General features: G+C 45.9%; 1 protein-coding gene across 1 annotated transcript in view; it reads right to left on the bottom strand.

The window, feature by feature from the left end:
* Window positions 1-17,990, bottom strand: part of LOC147725086 (uncharacterized) — a 449,247-nt gene that overhangs the window by 123,189 nt on the left and 308,068 nt on the right. Inside the window, exon 4 of the mRNA XM_086918165.1 lies at window positions 16,649-16,809. Coding sequence (XP_086774291.1) covers window positions 16,649-16,809 — 161 coding nt within the window. The remainder of the gene's footprint in view (window positions 1-16,648; window positions 16,810-17,990) is intronic.

Genomic DNA, 17,990 nt, shown 5'->3' with positions numbered 1-17,990 from the left:
TTTTAGCTCACTGCACCATCCCAGCTCAGAACCTGGCTACATGCAAATTAGTCTGTCCCTGGCCCAGTGCATCATGGGAACAGGGCAGACCAGACTACCAAGCCAATTCTTAAACTGGGAAGGAAAAAAGCTTCCGGGGACCGGTTTCTGGCATTTCAGCCGTCTTCGGCCCGGCTTGCTTGAATCCTGATGGTGCAATGAGCAAGGGACTCACATCTGAGTATACCTTTCCACGCTTATGGTGGACAAAATGATTCAGAAAAGGGGGTGGTGATGAACAGAGTGTCTGAATTAAGCAGTCCACTCTTACCCAGTCCAAAGATCAGAGCTTGATCCATCACCGTTTTTTAGCTCACTGCACCATCCCAGCTCAGAACCTGGCTACATGCAAATTAGTCTGTCCCTGGCCCAGTGCATCATGGGAACAGGGCAGACCAGACTACCAAGCCAATTCTTAAACTGGGAAGGAAAAAAGCTTCCGGGGACCGGTTTCTGGCATTTCAGCCGTCTTCGGCCCGGCTTGCTTGAATCCTGATGGTGCAATGAGCAAGGGACTCACATCTGAGTATACCCTTCCACGCTTATGGTGGACAAAATGATTCAGAAAAGGGGGTGGTGATGAACAAAGTGTCTGAATTAAGCAGACCACTCTTACCCAGTCCAAAGATCAGAGCTTGATCCATCACCGTTTTTTAGCTCACTGCACCATCCCAGCTCAGAACCTGGCTACATGCAAATTAGTCTGTCCCTGGCCCAGGGCATCATGGGAACAGGGCAGACCAGACTACCAAGCCAATTCTTAAACTGGGAAGGAAAAAAGCTTCCGGGGACCGGTTTCTGGCATTTCAGCCGTCTTCGGCCCGGCTTGCTTGAATCCTGATGGTGCAATGAGCAAGGGACTCACATCTGAGTATACCCTTCCACGCTTATGGTGGACAAAATGATTCAGAAAAGGGGGTGGTGATGAACAGAGTGTCTGAATTAAGCAGACCACTCTTACCCAGTCCAAAGATCAGAGCTTGATCCATCACCGTTTTTTAGCTCACTGCACCATCCCAGCTCAGAACCTGGCTACATGCAAATTAGTCTGTCCCTGGCCCAGTGTATCATGGGAACAGGGCAGACCAGACTACCAAGCCAATTCTTAAACTGGGAAGGAAAAAAGCTTCCGGGGACCGGTTTCTGGCATTTCAGCCGTCTTCGGCCTGGCTTGCTTGAATCCTGATGGTGCAATGAGCAAGGGACTCACATCTGAGTATACCCTTCCACGCTTATGGTGGACAAACTGATTCAGAAAAGGGGGTGGTGATGAACAGAGTGTCTGAATTAAGCAGACCACTCTTCCCCAGTCCAAAGATCAGAGCTTGATCCATCACCGTTTTTTAGCTCACTGCACCATCCCAGCTCAGAACCTGGCTACATGCAAATTAGTCTGTCCCTGGCCCAGTGCATCATGGGAACAGGGCAGACCAGACTACCAAGCCAATTCTTAAACTGGGAAGGAAAAAAGCTTCAGGGGACCGGTTTCTGGCATTTCAGCCGTCTTCGGCCCGGCTTGCTTGAATCCTGATGGTGCAATGAGCAAGGGACTCACATCTGAGTATACCCTTCCACGCTTATGGTGGACAAAATGATTCAGAAAAGGGGGTGGTGATGAACAGAGTGTCTGAATTAAGCAGACCACTCTTACCCAGTCCAAAGATCAGAGCTTGATCCATCACCGTTTTTTAGCTCACTGCACCATCCCAGCTCAGAACCTGGCTACATGCAAATTAGTCTGTCCCTGGCCCAGTGCATCATGGGAACAGGGCAGACCAGACTACCAAGCCAATTCTTAAACTGGGAAGGAAAAAAGCTTCCGGGGGCCGGTTTCTGGCATTTCAGCCGTCTTCGGCCCGGCTTGCTTGAATCCTGATGGTGCAATGAGCAAGGGACTCACATCTGAGTATACCTTTCCACGCTTATGGTGGACAAAATGATTCAGAAAAGGGGGTGGTGATGAACAGAGTGTCTGAATTAAGCAGACCACTCTTACCCAGTCCAAAGATCAGAGCTTGATCCATCACCGTTTTTTAGCTCACTGCACCATCCCAGCTCAGAACCTGGCTACATGCAAATTAGTCTGTCCCTGGCCCAGTGCATCATGGGAACAGGGCAGACCAGACTACCAAGCCAATTCTTAAACTGGGAAGGAAAAAAGCTTCCGGGGACCGGTTTCTGGCATTTCAGCCGTCTTCGGCCCGGCTTGCTTGAATCCTGATGGTGCAATGAGCAAGGGACTCACATCTGAGTATACCTTTCCACGCTTATGGTGGACAAAATGATTCAGAAAAGGGGGTGGTGATGAACAGAGTGTCTGAATTAAGCAGTCCACTCTTACCCAGTCCAAAGATCAGAGCTTGATCCATCACCGTTTTTTAGCTCACTGCACCATCCCAGCTCAGAACCTGGCTACATGCAAATTAGTCTGTCCCTGGCCCAGTGCATCATGGGAACAGGGCAGACCAGACTACCAAGCCAATTCTTAAACTGGGAAGGAAAAAAGCTTCCGGGGACCGGTTTCTGGCATTTCAGCCGTCTTCGGCCCGGCTTGCTTGAATCCTGATGGTGCAATGAGCAAGGGACTCACATCTGAGTATACCCTTCCACGCTTATGGTGGACAAAATGATTCAGAAAAGGGGGTGGTGATGAACAAAGTGTCTGAATTAAGCAGACCACTCTTACCCAGTCCAAAGATCAGAGCTTGATCCATCACCGTTTTTTAGCTCACTGCACCATCCCAGCTCAGAACCTGGCTACATGCAAATTAGTCTGTCCCTGGCCCAGGGCATCATGGGAACAGGGCAGACCAGACTACCAAGCCAATTCTTAAACTGGGAAGGAAAAAAGCTTCCGGGGACCGGTTTCTGGCATTTCAGCCGTCTTCGGCCCGGCTTGCTTGAATCCTGATGGTGCAATGAGCAAGGGACTCACATCTGAGTATACCCTTCCACGCTTATGGTGGACAAAATGATTCAGAAAAGGGGGTGGTGATGAACAGAGTGTCTGAATTAAGCAGACCACTCTTACCCAGTCCAAAGATCAGAGCTTGATCCATCACCGTTTTTTAGCTCACTGCACCATCCCAGCTCAGAACCTGGCTACATGCAAATTAGTCTGTCCCTGGCCCAGTGTATCATGGGAACAGGGCAGACCAGACTACCAAGCCAATTCTTAAACTGGGAAGGAAAAAAGCTTCCGGGGACCGGTTTCTGGCATTTCAGCCGTCTTCGGCCTGGCTTGCTTGAATCCTGATGGTGCAATGAGCAAGGGACTCACATCTGAGTATACCCTTCCACGCTTATGGTGGACAAACTGATTCAGAAAAGGGGGTGGTGATGAACAGAGTGTCTGAATTAAGCAGACCACTCTTCCCCAGTCCAAAGATCAGAGCTTGATCCATCACCGTTTTTTAGCTCACTGCACCATCCCAGCTCAGAACCTGGCTACATGCAAATTAGTCTGTCCCTGGCCCAGTGCATCATGGGAACAGGGCAGACCAGACTACCAAGCCAATTCTTAAACTGGGAAGGAAAAAAGCTTCAGGGGACCGGTTTCTGGCATTTCAGCCGTCTTCGGCCCGGCTTGCTTGAATCCTGATGGTGCAATGAGCAAGGGACTCACATCTGAGTATACCCTTCCACGCTTATGGTGGACAAAATGATTCAGAAAAGGGGGTGGTGATGAACAGAGTGTCTGAATTAAGCAGACCACTCTTACCCAGTCCAAAGATCAGAGCTTGATCCATCACCGTTTTTTAGCTCACTGCACCATCCCAGCTCAGAACCTGGCTACATGCAAATTAGTCTGTCCCTGGCCCAGTGCATCATGGGAACAGGGCAGACCAGACTACCAAGCCAATTCTTAAACTGGGAAGGAAAAAAGCTTCCGGGGGCCGGTTTCTGGCATTTCAGCCGTCTTCGGCCCGGCTTGCTTGAATCCTGATGGTGCAATGAGCAAGGGACTCACATCTGAGTATACCTTTCCACGCTTATGGTGGACAAAATGATTCAGAAAAGGGGGTGGTGATGAACAGAGTGTCTGAATTAAGCAGACCACTCTTACCCAGTCCAAAGATCAGAGCTTGATCCATCACCGTTTTTTAGCTCACTGCACCATCCCAGCTCAGAACCTGGCTACATGCATGTTTGAGTCACGAACAAGAAAAACTGGATCCATACTATACACTGCAAACCTGTATCGCCCGCCTCGGTGGAACAAGCTACACTGACCGACCATCGAGAGATTCGAGAAGCGGAGAAAGGCCAAGCCATTTCATCTGACGAGTCTACGAAAGTCTTCCCGGACAACACAGTTTTTGGAAAAACACAATATAATTTGAGACCGAGAATAGAATCTGCAGTTTTGAATGAGACTGGTTGAGCTACCGCCCTGGGTTGTGAAATGGAGAGCCAATAAGGCAAGGGGGGGGATCAGCCCTGCATTAGTGTAGTGACACCCGTCTTGGCCTGTGGTGAAGAAATCAACGGCAACCCACGGGAGAAGAGCTCCAATGATTGTTTTTAAAAAAAAGGTTCTTTAAAAGATTGATCATTGTTGCTATAGAGATAAATAACGGCAGGAAAATTGTTTGTGCTATAGGGTTTGTTGTTGCCTTGGTGGTTCTGGCAATAATCACTTGGTTAATTGAGAAAGCAGTTCCTGCTCGACAGCTTTTTGTTGCAACTACTTCAGGTCCATTGGAGCATTTCTACTATACCCTTCCTTATCAAGAGCAGAAACATCGACAGTCCTACCTGAACAACACATTTTTTCAGATGTTGCATCATACCCATAATGCCACGAGCACTACTAATTGTTGGGTGTGTGGGATGATACCTACACACCAGAAGAAAGGAGGAACACCTTTTATTCCTCTACCATTTTCCCATAATGGTTCATGTCAAGCTTGGTATGCCCTTCTGTTTGCTTATGGAAAGCCTTCAATAGGTGGAATAATTTTTCAATTGAATAAAGAGTGTTACCAAGATGAAAATGGGTATCCTCAAGCTAAAGGGACTAAATGGGAATGGGATGAATAGTAACCGGACAATATTTCAGCACCTTAAGTATTTACAAATGTAAGAACAATTAAAAGTAATGGTCTCTTTGTAATATGTGTAACAAGAGCAAAATCAGATCTATGTATTGGTAGTATTTGGAGAATTCCCGTAGGACAAAGTGAATGTATTACTGTGCTAAATATTAATGTTATGAACAACAGCAGCTTTACCTCGTCACATAATACCTACTTCATTTGTGGTAATAAAGGATATTACCAATTACCTGTTGGGAGGTCAGGGGTATGCTACATATTATTCTTATTGCCCCCTGTATTTTTGCCACCTGCATCATATCATCTTGACCTGAAATTGTACAACAATATTTTCAAAAATAGATATCAATGGACAACAACTATTGATGACGTTGATCATACAGACACTGCTCTACAACAATATGTTGATTTCAATTTGGGTTTGTTCTTCTTTGTGGGTGCTGCATTGAATAGTAGAAAGATTAGACGATTGACTCGTGTAGTGGAAGCTGTTACCAATCAGACAGCTATGGCGCTTGGGAACATTACCGAAGAACTACAAATTGCGAGAATCATAGCACTCCAAAATCGGATGGTGCTCGATGTGATTTTGGCTGATCGAGGTAGTGCATGCTGCATCATCTGTAGCAGTTGCTGCGTCTTCATTCCAGACCACTCACCTTCAGTTTATTACGCAATCTCCAAGCTGCATAAGATTGCTGCAGACATTCACACAGAGACTAGTACTTGGACATTCTCCAATTGGATATGGACATTTTTTACTACTTGGGGCTGGAAACTACTGACTGTCTTCTGTATACTACTGGTGATCCTATTTACATGCTGTACTTGTATACAATGTGGTCCCATGCTTTGCTCTATGTGCATTACTGCTTGTACCCCTATCAGAAAGAATGTTGCAAACGAACAACAAATGTTAAGAAGGGAAATTGCAGAGATGATGAATATCAATGTATGAGATGCAGACCTATATTACCCCAGACAGATGAATGTCTTCAGCAAATGCTGAAAGGGTCATCTGTGGTAATGTAGCAAATATTAGATTAAGCATTAGCAGAAGACATCTCGAGTTTAGAGACTATCTTGTCCATTTACAGAATCCATTTTGTATTTCTGTCGGCCATTCGGCTGCCTTCCTGTTAACTGCTCTCGTAATCTGCTTAGAGACAAGATATCTTTATCCTCCTCTGCTTTGTGCATGCTCACCGAAGTCTGCAACTGTTGCTAATTTGTAACTGTCAAGATGTGTCCACCAGAATAGGCTAACATATAGCCCTTCCCACTTGTTTCTAGCACACTCTCCTAATGACCTTATATGTATTGTAACCAACCCTCTGTGCCTTGTACTGCCTTCATTTGAGCCCCTGTGTGGGTATAAAAGGACCAAGTTCCTTCTAGTCAGTGTGCTACCTCATACTTTACCGAAGGGTGCTGAATGAATTTAGTTCCACCTCTTGAGGTTTAATAAACCCTGTCTTTTCTATTCCAGTTTCTATGCCAACTTCTTACTATTGGTCTAAAGGACTTTATGCAGAGAAGGGTGAATCCCTTGCATTAGTAGGCCTGGCTGAGGCTTTCTACGACATGGTCATCACCTTCCTGTTCTTTCTGACCACTATCAAGGAACATTTTGATAAGTGCTAGGCCTGGGGTTTTGGGATGAGGGATTTTGAACAAAGACAACCATGACGTCAGTTTGGTGTGTCTTCCTGAATCTTGACTCTCACCTCATCATGTATTGTGGCACTTGAAAAAATATGTCATTTGGGGAGGCTGATAAACTGCAAGGGGGTTTCCCTTAGTGTCCAGTAAGAGGAAATTAGGCGCCTCATGTCACCTATTGTGTGCACATCTATTTCAGGTATGTAGGCCAATACTTCACCCTCGCATCCACCCAGTATGCCACTTCTTCCACTTCTGAATGCCTTTGGGTAGCTATTCGTCACCACTGGCACTTCTAATTGACATGTAGGTGGTCAACATTGAGCCACTCAAGTTTGAGTAGAAAGTTGACGGTGAGGAACATAACTTCAAGATTCACACACATATCAAGAGGTATCAAGATTTGTAGTTCAACATCGAGGCACCTGTGAATTTTTAGGGATATTTTGACATTGGAGGACTCCCATATCCCAGACTCTCTCCTTTGTCTCAGGAACTGATGTTTCATGCATACAAAAGTCCAGGAACATTGTTGCTCATTTGTGGTTTTCTGTGGCAGAGCTTTCAGATGTGACTGTAACATTCTCATTGCCGGGAAAAAGTTTCACCTAAACATGATGCTGCTCTAACCTCTCCACATGGAGTACAGCCTCCTCAATAGGATTATTCTGAATTTTCAGTACCTGTTGCTTTACCTCACCAGCATGATGTCAAGAATAGGGAGAAGTGTCATCAATAGTCAGTAAAAGGATCCCCGTCTGAGCACTCCCATAAGAGTTCCGGGAATTATGGGGAAGATGGACTAAAATAACATAAGATAGTCCAGGTAGAAGACAACAAAATAGATATTCCCCTCTGTGTTATTTCCACTTTCTCTTCTTAGAACTTTGGAAACTTTACTATATGCTATCCCCAGTTCAATTGTTTTTGTTCTGAAAGTGGAAGACGGAATGGTGTCCCTCAACTTTCAGGATGTGTACAACAGATACCTGAACCTAATTGTAGGCTCCACCTATGACGCTTCTCCAATTTGGACTGATATCTGCCTCCAGAGTCTTCGCCAAAGGGATGGTGATGGCACAGCTACATTCAGTTCTCCATTAACCAGGGTGATTGGCTGCTCATAGTGGGCATGCAGCAGTTGGTGTCAGACCATCTGTAGGCCAATTTATTTCTGTTGTTTGACTTGGGCTTTTCTGTCAATCTGTCCAAGTTGCACCTACATTCTTCTAAGCAATGCCTGATCATACGGGCTGTACCAGACATAACACCCTCCGGTAATTCTTCTTTCTTAGAGGATAAGGGGGGTAGTGGATATGATTCTGATGTTTTTGAGGGACCAAATGTCCCAGCCCTGATTGATCTTCATATGCTAGGTATGCTGACTTCCTGCATCCTTCTGGCAACCCAAGCGTGCTGGCACATGGTGGCTTTCCAGTGGTGCCTCTGTCTGTAGTTTTTCCAACATGAGTCACTATAACGAACACCATAAGGGTCTCCTAAGACACTGTTTCAGATCTTGTCCAGTGGTTGGCAGAGGAGAACTTGCCCATCACCAGCAGTCCCCATAGCAGTGATGGCTGCCTCCATCCTAGGGTAGAGTGAGCACCAGGAGATTAGACGTTGCCTACCCATCACAATAGATTCATCCAGATATTGTGAGACCACAAAACTGCAATGTGTTCTAAAAATAAGCATGGAGGCATGGGGTCCTGTCTTCTCTGCCAGGAAGCTTTGGGTCTCCTGTCCTGAGTGAAGATGGATGCACCTGGCTGGTCAACAACCATATGGCATGCTTCCTGAAATTGAGAGCTGGCAGCCTGAGTCGGTGTCATCTTGCAGGCCATGTGTGATGTGTATATCAGTAGGTGGTTCAGGATATCTTATCCATCCTTACACATTGCCCACAGTTCTGTGCCCTCAATCAATTTACCATTGCAGGGACCCTTGTGGGATGCATTTAGGTTGATGTTGGTTTTTCCACTCCCTTATGTATTTCTCCTCATACTTTGAGTTCTTAAATGTTGAGGAAGCAGCTACAGGACTTGGTCCAAGGTAGTCGGATCACTCCGGACTGGTCAAGGAAGGTATGGTGTGCAGACCCCTGATACTCTCTCTGCATCTCCTGCTCTAGTAGTATTTTGGAGCTGACCTTCTTTCTCATTCAGCCAGGCAGCTCACTATTATGCAGAGCCTCCACCTTCATGCATGGAGAAAGATCAGTGACTGATCAGGGACTGCTGAACGAATTTCATCTTTGCTGGAGGTTATTGACCTTATTTTTCCAGCTTGTTGCCCCCTATGAAGTTAGTTTTTACAAGACAATGGAATAGCGGTGTTATGTGGTTTGCAAATGAATGGGTCGTTGGTTTCAACGCTCACCTTTCTGAAGTTCTCTGCTTTTCTTTTTTGTTGGTGCAGCAAGATGGTGAGTCACAGTTAAAGGATATGAGCGCATTTATCAAACAATCAATGGTATTTTTCTGCTTTGATGGTGTCACTGCTCTGTTGTATCACATCAGGGAATATATCTTGTGTTGTAACACTCATGTAAATTGAATCTACTATTCAACTATGGTAGCCACTATTTAGGTACTCACTCTTAGCAAGTACTTTTCACGTATATTTCATTGGAACGCTTTCTTTTACTTCGTCTCCTAATGCTCTTATGCTTTTTACTATTTTTTTTTTCTGATGGTAAATGGTATAGATTATCTTTATAATAATTAATTATTCATTATTTGATAAATGCCCTGAAGTTAGCTATTATTATGGCCCTGAGTAAATCAGCTGGAAAGTATTATCCTGTAACGAAACAAGTGTTGGCTAGCTTATGGAGGAGTGAAACACCGAGAATGTGACCTTTGCGTTATGAGAAAAAAGTATTAAAAATTCTTCACTTGAAGACTGAAATTCAGGGATTAACCTTATTCTTTTATGGACATTGTTGTGTCTGAAAAACATTTTTTGTGGCTTTTCTTCATCTTGAAACACCCAACTCTTGATTTCTTTACTTATTGCTACTAGTAAAAAGTTTGTCTGTGCTGATTTTCACCCAGCCACCATTCTCTTTAGATAAGGTTAAAGGTTGCCGCATTTGACTCTGAAAAATGTGGGGCCTATTATAATGTCGGAGGGACCGACACAGACGTGCCGTCGGTCTCACCGACATCTCTAACTGTAGTCAGACAACCGCATTAGGATGCCGTCGGTCTGACCGCATTGACCCAGGGACCGACCAACAGCTTCTGATTGGCTCAAGGAGCCTGATGGGTGGGCAGTCCAAACGCATTCCCCACATTGGAGGCAATGACTTTTTAGGCACTCCCATGGGGATATCGATCCACCTTTCATCCAGCCATTTCATTTTGGTTCTTTGGTAGTGAAAAGGCTGGGGGAAGCTTTTTTGGGGGGCCTAGCAGAGACCCTGTCCCCCGTGGCCCTCTGCTATGGGCCCTTGGGGGCATCAAGTGGTAGGTACTGCATGGTGCCTGCCAAGGGCTGCAGGGATGCTTGAACACATGCCTCTTTGCATTGGTGCTTGTACTGCTGCCCTTATACGGGCTGCAGAACAAGTCTCAATACAAATAGGCATGTTTCTGACAGCCATGGAGGACGGAACCACCGACTACCTGTCGGTTGGCTCAATCCCGCATCGATGGTAGTTGGATACTCATCCGACCGCCATCATAATCGGCCCCCATATTCTTAGTGGCTAACCTATTGGCCCAGGGGGGCATTCTGCATCACTACCTGTTACTTACTGTCACTCAAACAAGCTATTTCTGAGCACTAAGGTGACTACTGAATTTTGGGCAGTTCATCACAAATTCTACATTTTTCATTCACTGCATCCCACGAAAGAGGGGGAAAGGTTACATCTTTGTAGGGTGGTCAGTTTTAAAATGGACAGGATGAAGACATTTAGTTTCAAAGATCAGCGCTTTGTCGGTTATGTGGCCTACTAGAAGAACAAGGCTTTCTAAAAGAGTAGTCTATCACTATGAATTGTCCTCTGCATTGCTATAAAAGGATCCACCAGAAGGAATTTAGGCTCATTCCAACAGAGCAAAGACTTCTACCCTAGCGCTGCCACAGGAGTGCCCATGTGAGAAGTTAGCCTGGCATATGATGTCCAATATTCTAGTGGGCACCTTGCACCAGTCTAAATGACCCTTATTGATGGTGGTTGTAAAGTCAACCTTACAGACAAGCTATCCGAGTGGTAGCATGGACCAGCAGTCTTAGGCTAAAACTTCAGAGAGCATGTGAAGCCAGTTATTTTACCAATAATAATCCCTAGAATACCAAATGAAAGGACACCACACAAGGTATATATGAAATATATATATATGTATTTATTTCTAACACAACCCCTCTGCACTCTTTATGAGGTCAGAGATCGAAGTACATCACAAGTTACTTAATTACCATACGATAAGTTGCACAAATACGGTTTTGCCCTAGGGGCCTCACAAACCATATACAAAGACAGTGGTATAAGAACCATGTCAGAAATAGCAAGTAGGCCTAGAGCCTAGGGAATCGCTGGGGCTACTCTGAACAACCAATGGTTAGGAAGTAGGAGGCCCAAGGGAGACGCGTGCAGTGTGCGAACACTGTTGCGAGTTACCATTGACTTACAATGGAGAACGTAAAAGTCACAAAGTTACTGATAAAGGGCACTTCCGGATGGACTACGACAAAACCCCTTTAGACTAGGACACTTGGAGTGTCAATAAAGCATGGGCAGAAAATTCGTTCTGCTCGCTGAATTTGCTGATTTTTGGCAATTTCGCAGTCCGCGAATCGCTCGAAATTGCCAAACAATCCGCAATTTGCAAGTTTGCGAATTTCCCCGTGAACACTCAAAAATAAAAAAATCTGCAAGTTCGCACAAATTTGCGGATTTTGTGGACCGCAAATTCACTTTCGCATGAATTTGCATACCGCAAATTCGCAAATTTTGCCCATACTTAGTGTCAATACCCACAGGAGCACCGGAGTACTCGTGTTTCCTCACCCAGGGAAGCTGGGTGCATAGGTGTCTTTTGGTGTCTTCTTTGGTCGATGCTTTCAATGGCGATCTGCAATGAAGTGCTGCAGGCGACCAGAGGAAGAGTGTACGGGTGGATCCAAGGGTGGATCGAAGAACTGAAGAACCTGAAAGGAAAGGGTACAGAGTCTGGGTCACTAGCCAGTGACCAGGAAGGTACCAGAAAGGAACCTGGCGATGTTGCGTCGATTCAGGTGAAGAAGGTGAAGCCTGTCTCTGCAGCCACGAGGATCAGGAGGTGTCGACGATGACCAGGAGCTGGATTCAAGCTGTCCCACAAAGGATCTAGTTGACTGCGGTGTCGGTATCCGGATTGGACCAAAAAAGCCTTTGCAAACGCAACCGACGCAGGAAGAGAAGATTGGCTTCGAGTCAGACCAGCAAGGTCAGGGCCACTTCTCCTTTGGAGGGAAGCGGGAACAAGCTTAGAGCAACCAGGTCAGCAATGTAAATTCAAAGGAAAGTCTTCACAAGGCCAAGTAGCCAATGGGCTAGCAACCAGGAAGACACATTGAGCTGAAATGCAAGAGCAGGCCCCACGTGGCACTCATGGAGTGTGGATGGCTGAGCTTTGGTGCAAATGGTTCTCGGGTCTGGGGCTTCTTGTACCCCAATGCACAACTTCGAGTGACCTCAGGAGTCGATGCTGTTAGCAAAATGAAGGATGTCGAGGGTGTCTGGTGCCACGTCTCTCGTGTCTGCCACGGGTCTCAGCTTTGCTGTGGATGTGGGTTGGAGTCAGAGAAGTCTGGAAGTCCAGTTTCTGTGTTGCTGATTCTTCAGGTTCCGTCAGGAGGGTCAACAACGCAGACCGGAAAGTTACTGATGGTGCCTGTTTGCATAGGGTGGTCACTCCTTGACCACAAGGAATGTGTCTTCCATCTTCCAGTCGAAATGGAATGTCAAAGGTCAAAGAGTTTCATATCAGAGTTTCGTTCCAGGATAATCTAAAGTCTCTAGACACAGCTCCTATCTTTATACTAATCTTAGGGGCTGGATTACCTGCTACGTCCCTCCTATGAGTGGACCTGAGAAGGGGGTAGTTACACCCCTTTCCCTTTGTCCAGTTTCGCACCAGAGCGGGATTGGAGTGCCCCAGCAACTGGTTTGAACCGGGCTATGCATGGAGCACCTTGTGTGCCCCAGGCAGTGTCTCAAACAGCATCTGTTGCTGTAGCCCTCCCTGTCCCAATACACATCTGCCTGTCTGGGGAGGAGCTAGTACCTCCCTGGACAGGAAACCTATTGTCCAGGCCTCCACTGCCGGAGTTTCATCCAGCAGCAGGAGGTCAGACTTGTGTCTGTGTCAGCAGCATCCATTTTGTGATGCTGGGGCTCTGTTTAACTTTAACCGGGTACTACATGTCTTCTCCCTCTAGAAGGGTGGAATGCTACCCCACCGCCAGATTTGGTGGCGGGGTAGTATTCAAAAGTGTTTGACACCTTACACGACATGTTTTGATACAGCCAAACCAAAGTTAGCATTAATCGCGAGGATTATATTGCACTTAAGAGTATATGGTATGGCTATATCATAGAACAGCTATAAGTAGATAGTTCCGAAAGCTACAGAGGGGCTCAGCTCATGCTAGGGCACCCTCTCACATAAAACCAAGCACTCTGCCTCCAGGATTATCGAGTCCTACCATAGGAGTGACTTATAGGTGCATATGTGTCTATATATAAGGTAGATATAGATATACTATATCTAAGTAAGGGGTGAATTCCCCACCTTACCAAAGCTGAGTGATCAGCCTGTGGTGTCAGTTTGGAGGGCCAGGCAGGGGTGGCATAATACATGCTTCAGTCCCTGGTAGGCCTTGGAGGCACCTATGCCCTGGGTACCTAGGGTACACTATACAGGGGCTCACAGAGGTGACCCAATTCCCAATTAGGTATGTACCTAAAGTACATGGTATCAATTTAGAGAGAGAACAGCTGGGCTGTGGGTCTGATTAGCAGGCCCACAGCCACACTAAAGTCGAAAAACCAGAAGATCAAAGCAAAAAGTGGGGGTGACCATAGGAAGCAGACCCTACTCTCCTACAACCCATAGCGGATATGTGGTGAGTGGTGACCAGATCTTCCCTTCACATATACATTCACAAAGCATTTTTGTTTGGATCAGATAGTAAGAATGGATGGCCATTTTGCATGTTTAGTGCATCAGGATTTCTCGATATTACTACTCTTTTAGACGGGGAACATCCATCACGACACAGTGTTTACACCTCACTACCATTACAACGCTGGTTTTACAACCCAAGTCATTACCACAACTTGCGCTGCAGGGCTCTCTAGGCCAAGGAATAGTAGATTTACTATTCCAACACCTTCCCTACTGTACGTAGGCTGGTGTTGGAATAGTAAATCTTACTATTCCTAAGTCCAGCACCCTACAGCGCAAGTCGTGGTAACGACTTGCGTTGTAAAACCAGCGTTGTAATGGTAGTGCGGTGTAAACACTGCGTTGTATTGACATACAACACTTTCAGATCTAACACCTAGGAGGGGGTGCTGCTAAAGTATCTATTGAGTAGGTGAGGAATCTGCAAGTAGAAGTATCCATCAGAATATAAAGAAGTTTACCTATGGTACCAACCATTCTGGTGGATATTCTACCTGCAGATTCCTCACCAATCCCACTCTCCTCCCTATTCTGAGGAATGCTCACAGGCATCTGATGGATAAAAACGTTCCAATTTAGTTTTTTACACTGCATATTCATTGTTGAATCATGCTAACAGTGTCTAGTCATCATCCGTTTAAAAGTGATCTGCCACAGTAGTGTATTTTGACATTTTCTTTTTAATATTGAATGTTAGCATTATTGGCAACCAGTCTTGGGAAACTCCTGTCTGTAGACTCCTGGAGGACCCTATTCTGCCATTAAACATAATGCACAGGGCCCTCCGCCACCAACTCTCACACAAGATGCCCACACAACTATCCCCTCTTTGAATAACTTTACTGCAGTCTCCCTGGCACAAACACAAAAGGCCTTTTTGACCTGTAGATCAGGAGCCCCCACGGATTCCTGTCCCCCGATTATTCTACACCATCTTATCAAGGTTGTCAACCCGTCAATCAATGCCATTGTCAATGAATCCCTCAACTCCGGCATTGTCCCCGCTGAATGGAAGAAGGCCATAGTTAAGCCCCTCATGAAGAAACAAAATAAATCCCCAACTGATTTATCTAACATGCGCCCAATCTCCCTTCTCCCAGTATTAGGCAAAATCACCGAGCAGTTAGTTCACGAGGAACTAAAAATCTTTGTGGAAAATAAACGCATCTTGCACCCTCAGCAATCCGGCTTTCGCCCGGGCCACTCCACAGAAACTGCACTGATCGAATTATCGGACACCATTAAGTTCTTGCAGGATGAGGGCAGACAGGCTGTCCTCATCCTGCTCGACTTAACCGCGGCCTTCAACACCATCTCACATGCCATTCTCATTAACAGAATGCGTGAGATTGGTGTCACGGGTTCCGCCCTGGCCTGGATAACATCATTCCTATCCAATCGTTCGCAAACTGTCTCCTTAGGCCCCTTTCTTTCCTGGCGAAAGACCCACCATCTCAGGTGTGCCCCAGGGATCCATACTGAGCCCTCTCTTTTTTAATATATATATGGCTCCCCTTCTCACGTTGATTGAATCCCACGGAATCCTCGTGACTTCTTATGCTGACGACACCCAGCTTGTCGTCACCATTGACAAAAGACACCCTGACGCTGCCCTTAGATTTCAAAACTGCCTTTCCCAAGTTTTTGCCTGGCTTAACCTGAATCATCTTAAATGTAACAGTGCAAAAACAGAGATAATACCCCTAGGCAAAGGCATCCTCTTCTCCCCTAAAGACTGGTGGCCTCACAACTCCGAAGCACCCCCGAGCGCGGTCTCCTCAGCCCGCAATCTTGGAGTCCAATTTGACTCGTCCCTCAGCTTCGACGAGCATGTGCGCATTACTGCGGGGTGCTGTTTTAGCCTAATTAGGCAGTTAAAGAAATTTTTTGACTTTCTGCCCATCTCAGCCAGGAAATCAGTCGCGGTGGCTCTTATTCTCTCCCGGCTGGATTATTGTAATGGCCTCCTAGCAGGCATAAAGAGATCTTCTCTTAAGAAATTGCAAAGTGTTCAACACGCAGCGGCCAGGCTTGTTTTGAAACTCCCCCGCAGGTCCTCGGCCTCTGCAGCCCTTAACAATCTCCATTGGCTGCCCCTCCATAAGAGAATTCTTTTTAAGCTTCTTGTCACGGTCTTCAAAGCCACCAGGAATACTGGCCCATCTTACCTGACTAAGCGCTTTTTGCGTTACATTCCAACTCGTTGCCTGAGGTCGTCAGGAGCTAATTTAGTTACTGTACCCCGAATAAAATTAGTAACTAAAGGTGGAAAGACCTTTTCATTTCTGGCTTCCAAGGCATGGAATTGTCTCCCCCCCAACCTTAGGCATGCCCCCTCAGAAAGCCTTTTTAGGAAACTTCTGAAGACCTGGATTTTCTCTCAGTCTGACTCATCGGTCCTCGCAGCTATCTGATCCTCGCTCTCCATTGCTGGTTCTCTGTGTGCTCAGCGCCAAGATGCTCCTTCCAGAGCGATAGTCGCGCTTTATACATTTTAATAAATATCAAATAATAAATACATTGCCATGGAAAATGCTTCATATAAAAAGAAATGGAAAGAGACAAAACATAATAGAGCAGTAGGAGAAAGTAACAGCAATTTTGGATGAAGAGTAAAGGAGGGTTAAAAATCTACATCAAAAATCTGAGGATCAACAAATACTCATGGCTATATTTCTACATTCTGCCCTTTCCAGAGACACCTACCCGATAATAGGATGTAGTGCCGTGAGCAGGCTGGTCTGCATTGTCATGTTATATGTACATGAGAAGGTGAACATCAGGATGTTGCTAATTATAATGCCACTTGAATTGTCAGGGGGAATATAGAGGACATTGGAGAGAGTCATCGTCTTATCATTATGTATCTAGAACAGAAATGACAGGAATAGAGAAATTAAAGATATTTTTTGTGAAACATATCTGACAAATTTCTACTCATGTTCATATTTTATTTTCTCAGAAAAATAAAACGCTCAGCATTGTGTAAAATTAAACCTTTATTTATAGAAACAAATCATTGAACATCTTTTAAGAAAATAAACAACAGCAGCCAAATTGAAAATGGGATGTAAGAAAAGAGTGAGGGGCATTGGAGAAGATAATTTTGGCAAGGTTCACACTGCAGCAGTATCATGAACATGCATGCATACATACATATGAACATACATATACACACACATACGCACGCCCAAACATGCACACACACACACACATATATATCAGGGAGGTCGGCACGACTCGTAGGTGAAGGAGCGAGAGTGGGAGGGGCTCGCGGGAGGCATTAAAAATAAATAAATTTAAAAAGTACCTTGCTGCCGCCAGGTCCTGCGTCTTCTCTCTTGCTGCCAGTATGTGACTCCAGGTAGGAACAGGAAGTAGGCAGTCAGGCCCCCATCCTGAGCCAATCATAACACTCTTGTGAGTGGTCTGAGCGCCATAATATGGCGCTCAGCCTGGGCTGTAGGGTGGGCATGTTCTCCATGCAGCCTGCATGGAGACCAGGGGATTGTGCATGTCTGTTTTGGGTGGCCCGAAAGGGCTGACCAAACAGTCACTGCGCACAGGAGGGTATTCCACTCCTCCCAGGCAGCTCCGCACCCCTCATACTCTGCCGCAGCAGGAGGAAAAAATTAAATGATAATACCATTCTTTTTGGCCAGGTAAACTCGAAAACTACACCACCAATCTGAACACCCAAGATATCTTAGAAAACCTCAGGGCAAGCAGAAGGACATAGGCTACATAAAAATAAAAAATAAACGTTGTTTAAAATATTTACAAATAAAAATAAAGTAGTCCCTTGCAAGTAGCGCCTGCCGCGACGTATGCGTGAGGGGAGTAGCGTCGTTCACAGGAAGAGCAAGACATGAGGAGCGTCTGCGTGAGGGGAGGAGCGGAGTGCACCAGCAACAGCAATACGGGAGAACATGAGCGCCGGGAGGAGCTACAGAGCATTGAGAAGCGGAGGAGCAGTGGCAGCACGGGGAGGTAAGTCTGGACCTGGGGGGGGGGTTACAAAGCCGGGGCAGGAGGCGGGAGGCGGGCG

Source organism: Lissotriton vulgaris, chromosome 4_1, assembly GCF_964263255.1.
Source record: "Lissotriton vulgaris chromosome 4_1, aLisVul1.2, whole genome shotgun sequence".
Classification (NCBI taxonomy): Eukaryota; Metazoa; Chordata; class Amphibia; order Caudata; family Salamandridae; genus Lissotriton; species Lissotriton vulgaris.
Note: the sequence above shows the minus strand (reverse complement) of the source record. Positions and strands in the feature narration are given on the sequence as shown.